Source organism: Diospyros lotus, chromosome 7, assembly GCF_014633365.1.
Source record: "Diospyros lotus cultivar Yz01 chromosome 7, ASM1463336v1, whole genome shotgun sequence".
In the NCBI taxonomy this organism is placed as follows: Eukaryota; Viridiplantae; Streptophyta; class Magnoliopsida; order Ericales; family Ebenaceae; genus Diospyros; species Diospyros lotus.
In genome coordinates this window covers 24,078,998-24,101,631 of record NC_068344.1, presented here as the reverse complement: position 1 = coordinate 24,101,631, position 22,634 = coordinate 24,078,998, and the positions used below count along the sequence as shown (strand labels likewise).

Genomic DNA, 22,634 nt, shown 5'->3' with positions numbered 1-22,634 from the left:
TTTGATATTTTAATTTTTTTATATTTGATTGGCAGCAATAACACTAACTGGTATGTATTATTTGATATTTAATTTTTAATTTAATTTATTCAAATTGTAAAGTATTTTTTTAATTTAATTTTTATTTATTATTATTTTTTAATCTTAATATTATTTACGCCGTGACTTTAAGCACGGGCATTCCCTAGTATATATATATATATATATATATATAGTTTAGGGAGAATAAAAGAGAGGGTAGGAACATGGTACGGTGATCATTTTGCAATGGATTTAAGAAATATATATTTTGGTATCCCTGAGATTTATAATAATTGCAAATCCCTAATATTTGAAAATATATAACAAATATTATTGTATTTTAATATCATAAAACTTTTCATCTATTGTTAATTAATCATAGTTAAACATTTCAAGATGACCAAAACAATCTCATACATTAAAAATCTTTATTTTTTCTCTATTTTTTTTCTAATTACTCTCTATTTCTCTTTTCTTTCTCGTTATTTTTGACTTATGCCAGCAACAAAGTCCCAATTTTCTCTCGTTTTCAATCGAGCACTACTACAAACTCTAAGAACTTGTTCTCTTTATCGTTTTCAATTTTTAATTTTTTAAAATAATAAAAATGTGTTATCATTGTTATTTTCAAAAACGCATTTTCGAAAATAAGAAAAAAAAATGTAAAAGAAATACAAAATAACAAAAAATCGTTTTAACTGTTTTCAGCCAACACACAGTAAAAATTGAAAATGCAAAAAATGCCTGCGTTTTCTTTCTCATGCAGTGCAAACATCGGCCATACTTCATCTCCTTCTTATTTCCTTCTCTCTTCCAGACTCTCTTTCTCATTTCTTGAAACCCATATCAAACTCCATTGAACAAATCGGACTCCTTCTTCCTTATCTCTTTCAAGCTCCACTATTTCTTCCAACAAGCAACCCAAATCTTCCACTGCCATCGCCATCATCGCAACTACCATCATCCGTCACTGCCTTCCACGCCCAAATCTACCACCACCATCGCCCACCATGCTTAGATCCGTCATCCACGCCTGTCACCACCCTCCACGCTCAGTTCCACCATCACCACAGCCACCGCCGATCGTTTCTTCTACCCTTCTACCATCTCTTCCTTCTGCCTTTTTGTCATTTCTTCTGCCCTCCACGCCCATTGAATATGTAATATGGTTTTGTTATTAATTTTTATTTTCAATGATATTTTTAAAATTTTGGATAAATCAATATTTTATTATTCTCTGATTTATAATTTATAATTTTTTTTAATATTTATGCTGTGGGTGATCTAAATCTCAAAATTAATGTCAAATTTCAATTTGTAGGTAAAAATAATTTTATTATGAAATTATTAGTTAAGTCAAATTAAAAATGACTTTAGAAAATACTTTGTAATTTTAATACATTATATATGATTAAATCATCAATTATTTCTAGTATTATATTTTAAATTTTTTAAATTAAATTTATAATTTATTAATAAATATTTACAATTTACTTTGAATCAAATTTATTGAATAAAATATCATAAAATAATTTTTTTCAAAATCTCAAAGTGAACTCATTTTTTGGTTTTCAGTTTTTAAAAACATTTTTTCAGAATGATAAAAAGAATACATTTTCAGCACTCCCAAAATAGAAACTCAAAACACAAAACAAAAAATGAATTTAAAACTAAAAACTAAAATACGAAAAGAACACCACATAATATTTTTCCATTCTCTTTATCTCTTTTCTCCGCTTTCTTTCTCAATTCAATAATAATGCATCAATGAACTTTTTTTCCTTTGTAAGAGACCATCATGAATCTTAGTAAGCATGGATGGGTTTTAATCAGTGCCAACGTGTTCTATTCCTTATCGCTGATCTTCTTTCATAGCTAGACCCTACCATCTAGATAAGGCTATCTCATTTTCTTTTTGTTCTAGACTTAACGAAATGCAAATGCATTTACGTTTCATCAAATCTAGATAGATCTAATTAAGTTTGATGATTCCCTTGCCCTCCCCATTTCATTTTTTTTCTCTATTTTGGATTCATCAAATTTGAGTTCGATAATTGTTCATGTCTATGTTTTAAGTATTTTGATATCTCTCCATTCCTCTTTATTTTTTATCTCTTTGTTTCTCCCCTCCACCTCTTTCTCCTACTCTTATGTCCCTTAACATGAATCGTAGCAATTGTTAAGCCTAATGCCAAAACCCTAAATCACCAGGGTTTAACTGTAGAACCCTAACACTTTTATAGGTTTCTATGATGAACTTTCAAAGGCTACCAGGGGGCATGGTCACAATTGATGTTTTATCTTTATTTTTACAATAGTGTTAAAATTAAGGAGGTGTTTGGTATGGAATAAATTTTAAGATTCTTGAGAATGTTTGGTTAGGAATCTATATTTCCATATTTGGTATAACTTTTTTATAAAAAAAATTCTAAAAAATAGGATTCCGTGAATATTAAGCAACTTTCCCACAAAAAGATTTCTATAAGGGATTAGAAATCTAAATTTCTCATGGACTTGGGAATGTTTTTAACAAAGAAAAAGATTAAAACACCTCTTACCCTTTTATAATTCTATACAAACATATTATATATATTTATATTAAATATAAACATATATATTATGTATATATATTATATATACAGACACACATAATGTATAAAAATAATATTTTGTTGACTTTCTAAAGATGTTATGGGTCCTAATATTTTATGTAGTAGAAGAAATTTATCATTTTTAAACAAAAAATTAAATAAAGGTAATTTTAGAAAAAGAACATGAATTTTCAAGAGTGTTGTATTTAAACCAAATATAGGAATACAAAATTCTTAAAAAAGAATACTTAACATTCATGAGGATGTTTAAACCTAAGCAAATATAAAATTGGGCAAATACTGGGAATCAAAGATTTTCAAGAGCATTCCTGTATCAAATGCTCCCGAAGGGTATTTTATCATTTTGTCTTAACATCTCACTAAATGGGGGAGGGGGGTGTCTTTACAATTAAAGCAAACCTCACTATATAGTAGTCCTTATAAATGACTTTATATTTTAACGAGAACGGCGATTTTTGCCATTTCTTTAATATGAAGGGTATTTTTTACCATTAAAACGAATTTCAAGGGTGATTATTACAATTTACTTGTTTTTTTATAATAAAATAAGTAACAAAATATACAATAATCAAAACAACTCTTCTTAGGTTGCGTTCTCTTTGTTGTTTTCAAGTCATTTTTAATTTTTAATTTTTTAAAATATTGAAAATGCGTTCTCTTTACTGTTTTTAAAAATGCATTTTTGAAAATAAAAAAAAATTGTAAAGAAAACTCAAAATAACAAAAAGTTATTTTAAATGTTTTCATTCAAAACAAACTCTGAATTCAAAACATATTTATTTATTCATATTTTATTATTGTAATAGAAAAAAATATTATAAAATTCATTAACTTTAAAATGTATATATATATTTTAATAATATATTAATATTAAATATTTATAATTTACTAAATAATCAAATTTATTAAATAAAATATTATTAAAAAATATTTTTAAAATTTCAAAGAGAACATGCACGTTTTCTAATTTTTTGTTTTGGAAATAGTTAATCAAAATGACAAAAAGAATGCGTTTTCAATTTTCTAAAAACATACTAGAAAACAGAAAACTGAAAATTGTTGTATCATATTTTTGGTATATGAGAAAAAGAGTTTTGATGCAAAATCCATCCTTGAGATAATCATGTTTCGAAATAGGCTTATTTCAAAACAATGCATAAGTAGTTTTTAGGCGCGTTAGCTTAAATGTTTGAAAGAATCCAAATGCATGAATGATGTTTCGAAACCAAGTGTCTATGTTTCGAAACACTGTTCTTATATGTTTCGATATATGTTTCGAAATAGTTTTGGTCTAGATTTCATTGTTTGCTAAATCTGCATATCATATTTCGAAACCTATATTGAATTTATGAAGTATGTTTCGAAACCTACCCTATCATGTTTCGAAACCTATGTCTCTGTTTGCTGTGCATTCAACTATTTATTTTGAGTTGCATATGTTTTGAAAGAAGTTTTCGAAGTAGGTTTCGAAATCTCATGTCTATGTTTCGAAACTTCTGACTTTGTGTCAGCAGAATATTTTTCAAAACCAGGTAGCATGGAAGCTGAGTGTTTGTTTAATCAAAAACCATTTAAATATCATTCTGAAGTAATCTCTCCATGCCTTGCAATATCTTTTGTTAAATGTCTAAGTGGAGACTATTTTTATATTCTATTGTCCATAAGATTCCTCAAGGACATTGTCTCCTACTTGTCTGTGTCTCTAAGTGCTTTGTCCAGCTGGAAGCTGTGATGTTTCGAAACCTTGGTCTAGTTCTATGATATTTCGAAATATAGTATATATTTCGAAACCTATTTTTCTGATCTTGTCTCTAACAGTTATTTCCAGTTAGAACTCAGTGGCGGAGCCACGTTTTGGCCAGCTGGGGCCTTGGCCCCAGCTAGCTTTTTTATTTTTTTAATTTTATATATATATATATATTAGTATGAATAATTATAATTTTTATAATTTGGCCAGGGCTAAAATTAGCCCTTAGCCCGGACTAAAATTATTCCTTGGCTCCGCCACTGTTAGAACTTTGTTTCTCGATATATATATATAGCAGGTCTTTAGAGATGTAAAGATATATACAATACACAAGACAAGAGAGAGCCAGCACTTATTCATCCATACTCTCAAGAGACACTAGTTACACTCACAAGCACATGTGAACGAAATCAGTTGAGAAAGGTTTCAACGAAGATCCTTGGTATCCATCTTCAAGTGTGTTGTGTGAAGTGAAAAAGGAGAAGCAAGCTAAAGCATTCATTCATCCATGCTCTCCCACTCTCAAACCAAAGAGGTTTGTACAGCCGTGTTTTGGTAAGTCGTTTTCATTACGTAAGTCCATTGGGCTATAAGAGGTAAACTTTACTTATCTCATTTAAAATTGTAAGGTTTGAGTTGAGTGTAAAACTCACAAGTTGTAAGGTTCGAGTTTATCCCGAAAAAGCTCATTGTGGTCAAGGTTTGAGTTAAGTCATAAAAACTCATCGTGTAAGGTTTTAGGGTGAACCGTGGTAAAACCCTTGGTGTGTTGATCACTAAGTGAAAAGTGATTGTGGTTGAAAATCCTTCAAGTGGGTAAGTTTGAAGGTAGTGGAGTAGGCGGGTGCTGAACTACTATAAATCTCGTGTGCTCGTGTCTTGATTATCTCATTGGTTTATTAGTGTTATCTGTGTATTCAAAAGAATCATTTTTTCTAAAATAAAAGAAGTTTCGAAATAAACTAACCAGAGAACAAGGTTTCGAAACATACTACAGTTGGTTTCGAAACACACCTTCCAGTAATTAAGATTTTGAAACATACTCACTTGTGTTTCGAAACATACTTGACAAAGATGTCAGTTTCGAAACATATTCAGGTTTCGAAACCTAGTATCCTGATTAACTAAAGTTCTTCAAGTTTCTTAAAATCACCCAAATCCCAATTCACTCCCTCTTGGGATATATTTGTCATTATATAAAACTAACAAAAATGAATTCAAAATTCAAAACTGAAAATTGAAAAACAAAAAGAATGCAACCTTAGATTCTCATAATGTTTCGATATATTTCGAAATAGTAGGAGGTTGTTTAAAACCATTGTAAAAAAAATTTATTCCTTTTTATTTTGTCATTTTCATTTTAGTCTACTAATTTTCATTTATGTTGAGGAAAATAAAAATTGAAAACGTTATTTGATTTTCCTATGAGCTGTCAAGAAAATGAAAGTGAAGATTGAAAAAAATTATTGATAGACCTACTACAATAATTCAAATATTACATTTATTGGATTTAAATTAGATATGAATAATTTAATTAAACAATTAAAAAAACTGAAATAATGGATAACTTTTTTTTAAATCTAGTTGCCCGAGTTGCTGCTCATCATTAGAAAGCTTGCTGGTTAGGTGCGGCTGTTGACCATATTTGAAGTATTGGCGAATTTGGTGCGGAGAACTTTGACAGTCATTGGATCTACTAGAGTTTGCTAGAAGGACAATTAAATCTAGTAAACTAGTCACTTGAGTTTCTTGTTGCCAAAAATTATAGTGATTTGGGTGTAGTAATCGATTGGATTAGAAGGTTATCAGTTTTGATGTGTAAAGTCTGAAACTATGTTCCTGAAATTATAAATGTTGGAGTTATTGAGTTTGTTCATTGAAAATAAAAATCACGTTATTGGGGTGAGTCTGATGTAGGAACATTGCTAGAAATGTTATAATATCGATGTCGATCAATGATTATATATATGATGTAATGAGAAGGGAGAGGTGGCGGTCTTTTTTTTTTTTCATTGTTTTCCGTTCAAAATTTTGAAGTGAAATGAAGTTTGTGAAGGTACGACAGTTTGGAAGAAGTCCCAAACATTCTAAACCAAGACACAAAATGGGGCGACTTTTTCAATGGCAGCCAAACAAAATTTTACTCGTTCAAGAAGTATACAATGTACATTGCATGAGAGGGTGAGGGGGGGGGGGGGGGGGGGAGAAGAAAGTTGGCTAACATGTTTTATAAATAAGGGGCAAAATCGTAAATGACATGCATCTTGGTCAACCACTAATCCATTACCCACTTTGATTCGGCTGATTGAGACCGCCATTTTTTATTTTAGGAGACTCTGACCACTTTATTTTTTATACGCCGTGGCTGCATTATTTGAATTTCTTTTTTGCTTTTCCATTGAAGTGAAGTGCGGATCACGCGATGACAAGAGGGATTATTTGCCACTGTCGTCGACATAGGTGAAGAACTATCACTGCGGTTGGTCTTTGTTAGAAACGAGAAAGAATAGAATGAGAAGAGAAAGAAAGGAGAAAAACATGAGAAAATAGAAAAGGTTTTTAAAATTATTATAAGAGTATTTTTATTATTTTTTAATGTTTAACTAATGATAGAAAAAAAAAATAGTAACATAATATTAAATATCAAGAGTGCTTGTTATATTTTCTTAAAAATAAAAAATAATTCTTACAAATATGGGACCGCTCAAAATTTTTTCAAACATTTATATACATATATATATATATATTCATGGCGTCACCATGCTAAGATATATCTGGCTAAAAAATTGTGTGGGAATTAATTTTATTATTGAACATCCAGCTCACCACCACAGCAGCCACCGAATGGATGGGAGTGCCCAGAAAATGTCAACCCTTAAAATGTAATTCAACTGAGGTGTGTCTAAAAACCGAATAACAAAATGCAAACAAAATAACAAATGCGTACGTAACCAATACGAATAAAACAAATTAATTGATCTGAAATGAATTATTTTATTTGAATATAACAGTAAATGTCTAAGCAAAAAGAAACAATACAGCTGTAAATGTAAAAAAAGAAAACATGTTAAGATGTATATCATTTTTATATATTTTGGACTATATAAAGAGATATTATGATCAAAATATCTCCGTCTTCATGCTCTTCACATGTCTTTATACCTCTCATGAGAGATATTTTTATTATTAATATATCTTTATGTAATTTAAGATGTACAAAAAAATATATTAATAATATTATTAAAAAAAAAAAAAATACTGTTACGTAACCTTCCATAGGCCGGGAAGCTGTTGGTCACCGAGCGGCAATAGAGGCGGTGAAATTGGTTGGGACGCCGATCGTCTCCATCCAAGCCTGAGACGCCAAATATAGTCTCGATAGCCGACCCGCAACACGACCCATATCCGGCCTCCTTTCCGGATCCGTCTCTACACAGTCCAGAGCCATCCGCGCCGTCTTCTCCGCCACCTCCAACGGATACGAGTCCTTCAGCCTCGGGTCCATCCACCGCCTCAGCCTCCCTCCGCCGCCTTTCACCGCCTCTACCGCAGTCTCCACCACCGAAACCCTCACGTAACCACCTCCTTCTTCAAACCTGTACCTCAGAGGCTCTTCGCCGGACAACAGCTCTAGAATCACTACGCCAAACGCGAACACGTCGGACTTCTGCGTCGCGATTCCGGTGGCCTGGTACTCCGGCGACATGTATCCTCTCGTGCCGTTGAACATCAACTCTTGGCTGTCCGATCTCTTCAGGAATTTCGACTCTTCTACTTCGACGCCGTTCGTCACCTCGCCGCAGAGCTCCGCCGTGCCGAAATGGCAAATTCTGGCGTTCAGCGACGTGTTTGTGACAATAACGCTCGTACTCTTGATGTGATTATGTATAAAACTCGAACGCAATCCTGTAGAATGGTGAATATAATCAAGGCCGTGAGCGAGATCGGTCGCAATCTGCATTCGAGACATCCAATTCGAAAGGACAGCGAAGTTAGGGTTTCGAAGACAAGCAGCGAGATTAACTCCGTGAACGTAGTCATATACAAGGTAAATGTAGTTTCCAGAGACCGAAGCGCCGCGAAGCTTGATCAAGCTAGTATGGTGACTTCTGTAAATCAGCGAGAGCCGCTCGCGGAGCACCTCCTCAGGAATCCGGCAGTGGAACTTCCTCTGGAAAACGACGGCGTCGCGGCCTCGAATCATGCACCGCCAGGAAGCCGATGACGAAGAGGACGAGAACTTTCTGGCGAGAAAGTTGTTGGTGGCGTAGCAAATCTCCGAGAAATCGTACAGGTGAGCAGTCTCGGTTGGTAAAGAATCTTTGAGGCTCGACAATGAAGAAGCCGGGGACTGCCACGAGTCCTTGTAGTAGCCGGAGCCTGTGGTGGTGTAGTTATTGCTTGTTGAAGGATCAAAAGGCGATCGGTGCACTTCGGAGCTCTTTGGCGACGAACGTTTCGATGATTTTGCGGGGGTGGTGCTGGTTCTTGAGATCCGAGAGCTCGATTTCCCCGGCCCGGTAGCGTCCGTGCTCCTCTTGGATTTACACATGTGAGGAGGAGAAGAGAAAGGGGGAGCTAAATGATTCTATCAGATTAACTATACGGCGTTATCTCTGAATCTTTTAATGGCGGATGATTGACTTAGTTCTGTTTTGAAGCGCGGCTGCCGATTCGGACTTGGTTCGCTGCGTCTGCTAAATCACGCCAGTGTACCATATCCGATATCGAGTCTGGAACTACTAATAGCCTTTTGCCGATCTCCACCAAGATGCTGATAGAATTAATGTACTTCTCCTATTAGCAAATTTCAATTGAATGGAATACCTGAAAAGTTTGGTATTAATTGACCATGTTTTTCTTTAAATATTAAAATTTATCTAAATTGTCGTCTTTAATATTTTAAAATTAAAATTAATCAGACACGTGAAGCCAACTAACCAAGGAAGTATTCTATATAATTTTAGAAAGTTAGGGATTGATTTGAGTAGATTTAAGGGGTGTTGGTCAATTTATCTTTTATTTCACTAGTGAATATTTAAATTGTTAAGTATAATATGATAAACATATAGAATTTTGTTTCTTTATATTAATTTTGAAGTGCATCTCATTTAATTATATATTTAATAAAAACTTATTATCATTATACTTTTATTCGTGACATTTTTAGAACATGAACATATCTACCAAGTACATATATGGTGTACAAATATATATATACATATTGTTAAACATATTTAGATTCTGAAATTTTATTATAAACCTGGCCACTAGAAAGTAATTAATTTCACAGGTCAAAGTACAAAATGACAGGATGAAGCATCCTCTTTTATGAATTTGTTCACACGGAAGAGGTTTGTTGTGATTGTCCAGGATTTTAATGAATGGGCAGCATACACTCAACTCAAGAGACGCGATTGGGCCCCAAGGCGTAGCAAGTATGGTTGCGGCGGTAGATTGGTGCCAAGGAGTCAGGTTCGAACTTGACCAGTCATAATGTGGGATTTCTGCCTCCAATGAGGTGGGGTCCTTGTGGGCAGTCACTATTGGGCCTCCCGTTGACCGTGGCCCGCGTGTACCTGATTAACCTCTTCCTCTTGGTGTGGGGTAGTTGGGGGCCCTTAAGGTGAGGGCTTTCACCTTTGGTGACAAGAGACGGGAATTGGGAATTTAAGAATTTAAATTTTTTTATGAGATTTTAAAAAATAATTATGAAAACAATAAAATACAGTTAAAAGAAATATCAAAATATATTAGAGGCACAAAGGATTTAAAGTGATTCGATTTAAACCCAATTTATTCCGATGTATTATAACTCGCTATTAAGAATTTCAAAATCAATCTATTAAATCTTCTACTTAACTAAGTAAGCTCTCTAGTATAAATAGTTAGAAAATACAATCTCTTACTTATACACAAGTAGTTCCTTTAATTCACAAGTTAGGAAATATAAAAAATATATATAAAGAAATAATCTTATAGTAGACACTCTCAGTTACAAAAAATATCTCAAAGATTACATATAAGGTTTAAACAAAATATTGCAAATAAAGAAGAAAATAAAAGCACAAATACAATTGAGAAGTAAAAATATAAATGTGAGCTCAAATGATTTTATTCTCACTCATTAGTTTTCTTCATAACTCTTTTGGGCTGTAATTATAAGTTTCTCAAAAGTTTGAAGCAAACTAGCCGTTATTTAACCATTGAAACTTGCAAAACTAGCCGATAAAGTGATATGTGACAAAAATGATTGGCTAGAACAATGGATTGGTTGACCAAATAGTGCAAATTCAAAACAAACGATTGATATGATAGAAAACGACAACCAAAAATGATGCAGTAGCTATTGAGTGCACTTGAGCAAGAGCTTACATAAAAATGATTGACATGCTTAAAAAAATAGTCGACCGTTTTTCAAAAACGATTGACATGTTGGCCTTCAAAATTAAAATATATATTTGAGATTCAAAGCAATATATCCAATTTTGATATATCAAATATAAAAGATTCATTTAATAATAAATACTTGTTTTTCCAAATAAAATGCAATCAAGAGATTTTAATATTTATAAACTTCTTCAAAGCTTGAAGCAAACTAACCATTATTTAGCTATTGAAGTCCGCAAAACTTGCCAATAAAATGATATGTGACAAAAATGGTCGTCTAGAACAATAGATTGGTCAACCAATTAGTGCAAATTCAAAAGAAACGGTCGACATGATAGAAAATGGTCGACCAAAAATAATACAATATATAGCTATCGACCGCACTTGGCTGGAAGCTTACATAAAAACGATCGACATACTTAAAAAAATGGTCAACCATTTTTCAAAAACGATTGAAATGTTGGCCTTCAAAATTAAAATATATATTTGAGATTCAAAGCAATATAACCAATTTTGATATATCAAATATAAAATATTCATTTGACAATAAATACTTGTTTTTCCAAACAAAATCCAATCAAGGGATTTGAGAATGAAATTTTTAGCACTAGTTGAAATTGATTTTCATGATGGTGCATATAAAACTTAAAACATAATTTAGGTGCACTAAAAATAAAAATTTTTAACATAAGAATAATATAAATTTTTATCATCGAATCCAAAACATCGATCAAAGGCAAAACAACATCTTTACTATCCTTCTCTATTTTTCTACAAATTTCTTCTTCAATAGTTAGATCCACTGCACTATAATCTCCAATTACAAACTTTCCTTTTCACCTTTATTTTTGCCAAGATTTTGTATTGTGTTCTCGTAAGCATTTTCATAGCATCTTGCATCTCATCCTTTCAGTCTTGCATAGGTTTCATCCTTTCTTCTTGCAAATTGTCAATATCTATGGTAGTCAGGGGCGGATACAAATTTGAGCTGCCCTGGGCTTCAGGGGCGGATACAAATGTGAGCTGAAGCTTAGGGCAGCTCACAAAAAAATTAAAATTCTAATATAAAAATTTAGCTTAAATTCATTTCAGCCCAACCTAGCCCAGCCCACCCCTGACCCAGCATAGCCTAGCCCAGCCCAGCCTAGCCCAGCCCAGCCCATCCCTCCCCAAATTGCTAGATCCGCCCCTGATGGTAGTAAAAGCTTTGTTCACATCATTTGACTCTGCCATTGAAATGTATCAAAATAATCAACCGACAACTCAAATTAAGAGGCTTGTTCTTCACATTAACATAGTTGATTAATTACTACACACTTGAAAGATTAGAAAGGCCCCATTGTGGGCACCAATTGATGTTGAAACAGCAATGTAATATAAAGGAATTACACAATTTAACAAAGTCCCACACACCCAACAACAACAACAACAACAACGTATATAAACCCACAATGGCCAAAACAAACCCACAGCAACAGAAGTATATTTGTATCTATTGCAATATATAACAGTCAGCAAAAACTAACAACTGGAACTCAAACTCGGTTATCAGAGAGGCAATCTGCAACTGAGGGACGCTGGAAGAATAGAAACAACAACCCGACAGGAAGAGGAAAGCATCCAAAGGCCGAGGCACGCCTTAAGCGCTGTCCTGAAGACAGTAATGCCCTGCTCCGGTCACTGGCAGGCTCCGGCGACTATCAACGCAGGATACAACGACCAACTTCGGTGAACGACGACCACGCTCGACCGGATCTAGCAGAACTATTGGGGCACTTGCTCTCTGTTGGCTGACACACGAGAAGGATCCAGATCATCTACCTCACAGTGAAGCTCAGCCACACCTTATATAGCCGGGTCGAGGAGGCTGAACAGACACATCCATCAAAGCGGCATTGAATGTCGGAGTAAAAGCCAACGCTTGGAGAAGATGAAGCAACCGAGAACAATTTAATGGAATTAATGGAGACGCTTTGGGAAGAAGAGGAAATAAAGTAAAAAAACAAAAAAAAAAAAAAATTTAATTTGTTATTTTTTTATATAAAAATATATTTATATGACCTACCCGGATGGACAACAATTGTAGCGCGTGCGAGAGTTAAGGGGTTCGCCCACTCACAAAATCTGGGTGCTCCTTAAGATCCAAACACAAGTGAGAGGAAGGAGTATAAATACCCACTCTCCATCTCATTACACAACCAATGTGGGACAACCACCCACACACTTACACTCATGTACTATAAACACAACAATTGATGTGGTTAAAGAATTCGCACAAATAGATTTTGTTAAATACGGGTGATAGTTAATCAGCTTTCAATTATTTTTTTCTCTCTATTCTTTTTTTGTGTTAATCTGCATACAGAGAGTTAAAGGAATTACTCAAGGCATTCCTAGAATTGCCCTCTGATTCTTAAGTCGGGCAAAAATCATTTTAGGAGGCACGAATTGCTGCTATTTTGTCAGGTTATTTCAATGCTAATGATTTTTTTTTTTTTTTTCTAATTCTCCTCAATTACCGATAAAATTCTTCTTATACATGTATTCCGCATAAGTTAGTTGTATTCATTTTACCAATCTACCCTTAATACCTTATTATATTATATAACCACCAGTTGATGCGATAGTTATTCTACCCCATCCTCATCAGTTTTAATTTATTTATATTTTGGGCCAACACTTTGAATTTTTTTTAATTGTCAGTCTATAAACACTTGTCACAAGTAATTTTTGTTATTTGATATGATAAAGTAGATCTTAATTTGGTAAATATTTTTAACTAGATCTTATTTGAGAGTGTTCAACCAACCAATTAAACTAGAACCAAACTTACCATAAAAGTTAGATTGAAGACTAAATTAAATTGAATCAATTTAAGCTTATTTAATTCGATCTTTTATGAGAAAAAATATAGACTAGCATTAATGTATGTGTTAGACAAACAACAATGTGATCGATTGCGACAATAAACACAGATTAAATGACTTTAGACAATTTGTGAATAAGAGAAAAAAGAGAAATGATTGAGAGGGTCAAAAGACATTGCATGTTGGGTCAATAGCAAATGGTGGTTTGCTCTTTGGCATCTATGGTGTCTAATGTATGTATCATTGCATGTATATTAACATTATTAGTGTTATGTATATTATATAATTTTAATGACTCTAAATTTTAATTAGTTTTTAGTCTGAATTAAGATCAAATAAAAAACTCCCAAATTTTAGATTAGATATGTTGATTTTGATTCAGATGAATTATTTTGTCTTGAACTAATATTTGAACACCCTTAACTAGAAAAATGACCCATACCATGCACTTACATGTCAAAAATTAAATATTTTAAATGAAGATTTATTTGGTACGGTTGATAGTTATAGTATATATATATATTTTAATTTTGGTAATTTTTTTAATAAAATAAGATTTGATGTAATAGTAAAGATGGTGTTTATAAATTAGTTATAATTAAAGTTCATAAGTTTAAAATGTTGTTAATATATTTTTTTAAACAAAAATTACATTTCATAAAAAGATATTTTTAAAATTATGAAAATTTGATAGGACTTTAAAATTATAACATCAAATAATAGGTTTACTAATATGATAGAACAAAAAATAAATATTTTTATAAAGAAACTCTATAATTTTGGCCCAAAAAATACGATAAATTTGACAAACGAGGGAAGGCTAGATCCGGCACCGGATTTGAGCACGGATCGGGTTCCCGAATTTGGATTTGCTATGAAGATAAAATAACTGGCGCCTGGAAGAGCAGGGTTTAGGGTTTTACTTCCGCTCGTTCTCTCAGTACATGTGCAGTATATGTGTAGGGTTTGATTTTACTCTGTTTTGGAATTAGGATTCTAAGCCAGTCAAGCACTGGCAGCATGGAAGGCGGCAGCGAAAAGCTTCCGAAGTTTGCAGCTCAAGCATCACACGAGGCTAAATTGACGGAATTGCTGCGAAATTTGACCTCAGTTGAAGTCAAGTTATGTTCCGATGCATCCAAGGAGTTTATCAAGTTGCTTAGAGGTGATTCTGGGGCGGAATTGCTGCGGGAGTACATGCGGACTTCATCCAACTGCTCGGAGCTTCTACAGGCTTGGAAGCTCCGGCAGGGGAAGCCCGGATTGTCGAATGTGTTGTCCTTGATTTCTGCGATTTTAGGACATCCTGATGGAATGTGCAAAGGGAATGATTCGGAGGGGATTGGTGTCAGTAGGTCTATTGACAAGTTTGCTCGTTTGATTATTGTGGAGAAGTTGGAAGATGTTTACAAGGAATTGAATAGTAAAGAGGCGAAGCGTCAGAATGCTGTGCTTTTTCTACTGGCTTCTGTTGTTCGACGTGGTCCGAGCTTGGCTTCTGATGTTGCAAAGAGCTTCGATTTTAAGCTCCCGGTGTTCCCCAAGCTTGCAGAGTATAAACAGAAGAAACTGCAGGCGAAAAGGAAGCATTCCACGAGACGGGCGTTTGTTGGTTTTGCAATATCGTTTCTTGAAGTGGGGAAGCCGGGACTGTTGAGATGGGTTTTACAGCAGAAGGAAATGTATTCTGGGGTTCTTCGTGGCCTCGGGAATGATGACGATGAGACTGTTGTCTATATTCTGTCCACATTGCGTGATAGGATTCTTATTCCGGAGTCGTTGATACCGCCAGGTCTTCGCAGCGTTCTGTTTGGGAGCGTTACTCTTGATCAGTTAATCAGCATCTCCGGGCGGGATAGTGATGGAGATGCTGCGGAGCTTGCCCACAGTGTTCTTGTAACTGTTTGTACCAACCCTTCTAATGGGTTGATGCCCGATTTAAAAAGACAACCCAAGCCATTAAGAGGAAACCCAAAGCGTCTCCTAGGTCTCATGAAGAAGTTAAAAGTAACGGATATTGACTACCACAGGGACCTGCTTCTGGCCATCGTGAAGGAGAACCCATCGTTTGTTTCATTATACATAGATGTGTTTCCTTACAACCTTGAAGATTATACATCTCCAACCTGGTAAATTTCTTGCTTTCTTCCTTGCCTATATGCCCATTTTGTTATTTATATTTTTTCTGTGCTTGCATTTTATGTGCTGTGAATGAATTACTTGCAGGTTTGCTGCTATTTCCCTGGCAGCGAATCTGATTTCTGAAGTAGGCAGGGGCTTGCCTTTAGGGTTCCTGGACTCTCACCCTGATGACCCTCCTTATGTTAACCACCCAGATTGGCAGAGTGTTATAAAATGCCTATGTCCTCGTCCATTCAGCCGATTGGTAGCCAATAAAGGGCTACTTCATACTAATTTTCTTGTGAAACATGGGACTCTCAGGCTTGTGTTGGAGGCGTTGAAGCTACTGGACACTTTCATCAGCAGGGTAGATACTTATTATTGTTCCAGAAACCAAATGCTGGATAGTTGTGTGCCTCTCAAGGAAGAAATTCAGAATGAAGTTCGGATTTCGCTCCCTGATCCCCAAGTTCTATTGTCATTACTTTCTTCTTTGAATACCCACTACAAGAGTCCAGAGTCATGCTTGAAGAGAAAAGAAGGTTCACAAATTATTCTTGATCAAAGTGTTAATTCTGTGAAGAAACTAAAAATTGATTCTAGGAATGATGACGACGATATTCTCGTAAGTGGGGTTTACCCTTTGCCTGACATTGCATTGCCCAGTGACAATGGAGGAGTCCAGGATATTTGTGACGTGGAGGAGTTGAACAATAAAGATGACCACAGGAAAGTTATTGCAGATATTTGGGGTTTAGATGAGAGCTCCATGTGCAATATGAAACTGCAGGATGAGGAAACATTCTTTTACTCTAAGTTGCTTGACACTCTCAAAATTTATCATGTAAGTAATAAGTTTATTTTTCTGTGATTTTCCTAAGTATTTAGAACTGTTTTACATACCTGAATGCAAAATTCATGTATTTGAATGAATAAAATTTTGGCTTCTTCTTGTTTTTAGTCTCAGCTAAATTCTTTTACCCATGCACCATTTGGTTTCTACACCACTGTCAGATTTATAAGACTTTGAGAACTTTGAAAGCATTTTAGTATGTAATGAAATCACTTATTTTAGGTAACTTGCAAGTACTTATGCATTAATATTACATAATATGTGAGCAGTGAAAGAAAAAGGTTTCTCCATATTTTCTCAATAATTGTTGTGCTAATCTGTGCTACCACTGTTTTGACGTCCATTTTGAAAAATGAAGGAGAAAAAATGATACAAAACCAAACCCCAAGAATCACATGTTGGGATCTAAAAGATGAAAAACGTGCTATTTTCAGAGAAAAAAAGTGTGGCAGAAGAGATTGGTGTCACGAGAAGAATCCAGTTTACCTATCTTTAATTTCTTTATTGCTGTAATTTTGGTTATTTCTTTATTTCCTTTCTGCTGTAATTTGTTAGCTTTCCTTGCTGTTATTTTCTGTTGGGGATTAGTTAGCCTCTAGGTTCGACGTGTAGTGGCTAGGAAAAGACAAAAAGGTTGGTTGCAACCGAATGAGGGAGTAGGATCTGCTACAGCGGACCTATCCTCCCACGGCTGAGTATATATTCTCTCTAAGGCTATCTTGGAGGGGCATCGATGAATTGAATTCAGACTTTCTCTCTGCTCAAATCTTTCTCTCTCTCTCTCTCTCTCTTGCGCGCGCGCGCGTATTCTTCTCCCTCCATATCTCTCTGTTGTTGTTCTGTTCTTAAGCCTCCTAATTCAATCAGAATCAGAAGGCCAACCTTGTCACGGACCATTCGTGACAATTGGATCATAGGAGAGGCAAACAAAATGTGGATTGAAATGACTATATCTATTTAAAGTATGATAAAAATGGTTTTAGGAGAGTCAGAGAAAATTCCTGAACAAAAAAATTTTTGGTGGTGGAATGAAGAGGTACAACAAAAAACAGAACTTAGAGAGCTTGCTACAAACTTTATATAAATGCTGTAACGAAGAAAACCTTAAGGGGTATATTTTGTGTCAATGATTGAAGTTTAAAGTTGAATGATTGGCGATTGAATAGAAGAGGATAAGGAGCCAAGAAGATAAAGCTTTATTTGTTTTAAATTTTTATTCTCTTATGTAAATCTGTAAATTATGAAGCTATGGTTGTAATCTAGTCCTATTAATTAGGATTGTAATCTGTTCCTAGTTTTTAGGAGAATTATTAGGAGATTTCTTGTATATATTAGCTTACACACGGAATGGAAGTGGAGGGATTCTATTCTCTTCAAAGTTTCTTTTGACATTTTGGCCAAAAAGAAAGCAAAGAAGATGGTTCCCAATAAATGCATGGAAATGCATGGGAGAAGAGGTTATTTTTGGTTAGCAAATTATCGAATTTGATCCTTCAATCAAAAAGGATGCCTAATGGTAGGGGAAGAGCATTTTTGTGTCTATTTGTAATAATCAAGGAGATGTTCAATGTTGTGAAAATTATAGAAGAATCAACTTAATGGGCTGCAATATGAAATTTGGAGAGGGATTGGTTTAGCAAATATTAAGTAGATAAATCAAGGTGATTGAAAACCAATTTGGTTTCATGCTTGGTAGGTCAATAATGGAATCTATATACTTGTTAAGGCTCCTAATTGGAAAGATATAGCTATAAAGAAAAGGAAATACATATGGTTTTTATTGATTTAGAAAAAAACTTAGAATAAAATTCCTAGAGAAGTCCTATGGAGGGTCTTGGAAAAGAAAGGAGTCTGAATTACTTATATACATGTTATATAGACATATGTCAGAGTAGAAACACATGTTAGAATATATGGAGGAGTTACTAAGGCTTTTCCAATTACAATTGGATTGCATCAACCACTTATCACTTTGCTCTAGTAATGGATGAACTCTCTAAATATATCTCGGCAGAGGTGCCTTGGTGTATGCTATTTGTTGATGATATTGTATGAGTGGATGAAATAAAAGAAGTCATGAACACTAAGCTCAAGATATAGAGTAAAATTGTAGAATCTAGAAGTTTGAAGTTAAGTTGATTGAAACTTGAATATTTGGAGTGTAAGTTAAGTAAAACTACAAGCATGGATGATGTTATGGTAAAACTTGATCAAATCATCCTAAGAAAAGATTAGTTGAAGTATCTGAAATCAATCATGCAAAAGATGGGAGATAAATGAGGATGTTACTCTTAGAGTTAACATCGGATGATTAAAATGGAAAAATGCATATGATGTTTTATTTGATAGTGAGAGTCCAAAAATTAAAGCCAAAAGGGGAAATTTTTATAAGACAACTATAAAACCAACTTTGTTGTATGGCATAGAATGTGGAGCATCAACATGTGCAAAATATGAACTTAAATGGATATGAGAATGTTATAATAGATGTGCGATTATATAAAAAAAGGTAAAATTATAAATGGGTTTATTCGTAAGAAAGTCAATGTGATTCCTATTGAAGATAAGATGTGTGAAACATGACTAAGTTGGTTTGGTCATGTTAGAAGAAGACCAATAGAACTCTTTGTGAAGAGAGTAGATGAAATGAAACAAGTTTTTAGCAAAATTAGTCTATGTTTGGGATATGTGGAGGCGAGGGTATGTTTGGGAGATCTGGAGATAAGGGTAAGGAGGGGTTTATAAAAGAAAGGAGAGGAAAGGGAAGGAAAGGAATGGAGGGGGAGTTAACTTTCTCTTGTTTGGATGTTTAATGAAGAAAAGGAAGGGAATTCTCTTCCCTTTGTTTGGGAGTTTGAATAAAAATCAAAGGGACGGGAAGGGTTATAATATTAAATTTCCAATATAGCCTTTATATTTTATATTTCAATACATAGCATAAAAGACAAGAAAGTAAAAGAATAAATTTTTAGAAACCCACATCCTCTCCTGGGACAATGTTTTAGAGAAAGCTGGGGGAAGGAGGGGGGGGGGGGGTTGGGTCCTCTCCAATTCCCTTCCCCTCTTCTTTCAAAACATCTTTCAAACAAGGGAATTGTTTCCTCTTCCCTCCCCATCCCCTCAATCCAAACATAGGCTAAGGAAAACTTGATGGGAGAGTTTGAAGTATGATACGAGTTGTAATGGCCTTAAAGAAGACAAGGCCATAGATAGAATTAATTGGTGAGCTAGAATTCATATAGCCAACCCCACATAGTGGGATTTATGCTTGATTTATTGTTGTTGTTTATATATATGTGTGCCTTGAAACATTTTTTTTGCCTAGGCATTTTGTTGTTTATGTATGTATAATTAGGATGGAGACTTTGGTAATCATCTCCTTGTTGTAGGTTGGCTAGAAGCCTATAGTACTTTTTCTTTGTTTATTTGGTCTAGAGTGGGTGTTCCTTTGGAATGTTAGGGATATTTTCCGTTCTTGGCATTGTATTAGAGTGTCATGCACTTAGGGTTGAGCTAGGGTTTGTAAGGGAATTTAGAAGAAATCGGGGGAGAGAGAGCATAAATGGAGAGAGAAACAAAACAGAGAGAGAGAGAGAACATAGAGAATTGAGGGAGAACATAAGAGATCGAGAGAGAGAAATGTAGAGAGATGACAAAATTCAAATTATTATTCCACAATGACATTCTCTAACTACTATAGCCCATTTATAAATTGTTCTATATTTCATTTAGTAGTTAACTGAAAGGTACAACATGAATCAACGGCCTAAGGTACAATACAACCAATGCATTATAGTACAACTACTAGTACATTTACTACTATACCCTTGTGGGCATGACAATCTCCCCTCCTTGAGAGATTTCTTGTTCCCAAGAAACTACAGCAACTGTGTTACTGTTTCTTCATCAAATTCCTATTTTCACTATTTGGTTCATCCTTCACCTTTTCTTGTTCTTTTCTCTTTTCTTTGGCCTTTTTTCTTTTCTTCTTCTTGGCTTTATCTTTTGGATGAAAGAGGAAACATCTCTTTGTTCAACAAGTATTTCAAGCTCTCTTGAAGTACTTGCTTTACTTATCTCTGCTAAAACTAGCACCAAATTCTTTGCATCGACAACTGGCAAGATATCTCCAGTAATATCATCTACAATGATTCCCTTGGTGGTGCCTATAAGATCAACATAGTCTTTTACCAGACATTGACACTTTTTGACTTCTTTTTCCACCTTCTCTTTGGCTCTATTTTGTAGATCCTCAAATACTAGCTTTGCATTGTCATCAGGTATTGGAGGAGTACCTATTTCCTCAAGGAAAACAGACTTAAAATCTTCAAAATTCAAAGTTAATGTGATCGTATCTTTTCCCAAATTGAGAACATCTTTTACTTCCTTATCTTCAACAAACATTTCCTCAATTGGTGTCACGATGATGTTCCCGGCAATTGCCATTCCTTCGTTATCATTCAGTATTACCTGGTCCAATTCAGCTGATTCATTAGTTTTTTGCAGATTGAAGGTATTAGGTAGGATTACAGCTTCTACTGAAATCAATTCTACAGTGGATCTTGAAAGAAGTTCCACTGGTAGGCTGATCTGAATTTTTTTTTTGACATCAGAATTAGTAAGTCATCCAGCTTGTGGTTGAGGTTAGCGAGTGTATTGCATTCTTCCTAGATTCCTTTTTCTTGTTGCGACACATGCTTCCTTGGTCGGCACTTTCTACTCGATAGCAACTTGCCTCCACCAGAATCTATCCTATGCCTATTTGCAGATGGTCCAGCCTGGTTTCCAATTGTTTCATCCAATTTTCTTCTTCCATCTCCACTGCTTGTCTCATTCGGACTGTCGCCTAAGATCAGAATCAACCTCATGAATCAATCGTTTCTGTATTAGTTAGCTTGCCATCAATCGCTTATCTTTGCTTCAATTAATAGTTGAATGAGGCAAACAACAGCCAAGGTGACAGTTAGCTCGCCAGAAATCGTTTATGCCCACAAACAACTCTCCTTCACCCTACTCCACCCTTGAAACTAGGCATCCTTGACATCATTAAGGTAAATAGCGGCCAAGGTGACCTTTTGCTATTCGGCCATGTTATAGATGCTAAACATATGCTCACAGCGCCTAACCCACCACCTTGGGTTTTGGTCATCAAATAATGGAATCTCCATCTTTGGCATTGGGAATCCGGGCTGATTAGGAACAGCCGGAGCCCCTTGCCTTCTCTCCACATTATTCTCTCCTACTAGTGGTGGTTCTACCTCTAACTTTAACGATCCTTTGGATCGGTGGGCCATTCCATGCTTGGGGAGGATTGGTTCAGATCTCTCTCTAGGTGGGAATTTGGGACAGAGCCTTACTGGGATCTGGCTGGTGAACATCACCATGAATTGTTGCATTTGATCCTGCAGTTGTTGGCTTTGCTCGCGCATTTGGTCTTGCAATTGATTGTGCTGATTGCGACTCTCCTCGCACCACCTGTCCATTGCTCCTTTAATCCTCTTTTCCACCACTAAATCCACCGACATTTCCTGTGTTCCCATCTGGATTTGCATATCCGCCACTGTTGCAATAACTTGTTGCAGCTGCGATTCTATCTACTTCATCCTCGTTCCATCAACCATGGTGAAGAAGATAGTGTTCGTAATTGCTGCCCTAAATTGTGCTATGATACCAGTTTGTCAGACTTCGGGTCTGACAAGGTAGTTCTCCTCTAGAATTGTGGAGAATTAGGGAGTTTTGGGAATAGAATTGAGAGAATTGAGGAGGGAAGAATGGGAGAAGCGTAGAGAGAAGAGAAGAGAAGAGTGAGGCAGGAAAAATGAATTTCGTATGCATTGATCGATGCCTTCTCTTGGTGTGGGATCAGAGTTATATATTGATCCTCCGCTAGAAATGGGCGCTAAATTCAAATAGTGTAACTGCCTACTTCTAGGTTATTATAGTAAGGCCCCTACTATTTAATCAACATACAATTATGTGCCCCTTGCCCTTGTAACTGCGGGCACATGACAGTCGGTTATAGT

The 22,634-nt window shown here is 35.0% G+C and overlaps 2 protein-coding genes across 7 annotated transcripts in view; one reads left to right on the top strand and one right to left on the bottom strand.

Annotated features, from left to right (window-relative positions):
- Window positions 1-7,361: 7,361 nt before the first annotated feature.
- LOC127806471 (protein LYK5-like) lies at window positions 7,362-9,180 on the bottom strand. The gene is made up of 2 exons (XM_052343794.1): window positions 8,450-9,180; window positions 7,362-8,335 (listed from the first exon to the last, which is right to left on the bottom strand). The coding sequence occupies exons 1-2, from the start codon at window positions 8,930-8,932 to the stop codon at window positions 7,676-7,678; spliced, it is 1,143 nt and encodes a 380-aa protein (XP_052199754.1). The 5' UTR covers window positions 8,933-9,180; the 3' UTR covers window positions 7,362-7,675.
- Window positions 9,181-14,498: 5,318 nt separating this feature from the next.
- Window positions 14,499-22,634, top strand: part of LOC127806944 (uncharacterized) — a 60,132-nt gene continuing 51,996 nt past the window's right edge. For 3 of the 6 annotated variants that reach the window (XR_008024537.1, XM_052344570.1, XM_052344571.1), the window contains exons 1-2: window positions 14,501-15,766; window positions 15,864-16,602. Coding sequence is in view for 4 of the 6 variants with exons in the window: in XM_052344570.1 (XP_052200530.1) it covers window positions 14,658-15,766; window positions 15,864-16,602 (1,848 nt within the window). In the remaining 2 variants the exon portion in view is untranslated. Of the gene's footprint in view, window positions 15,767-15,863; window positions 16,603-22,634 lie in introns of all 6 variants that reach the window. The other 3 variants (XR_008024538.1, XM_052344572.1, XM_052344569.1) reach the window with 2 other exon arrangements.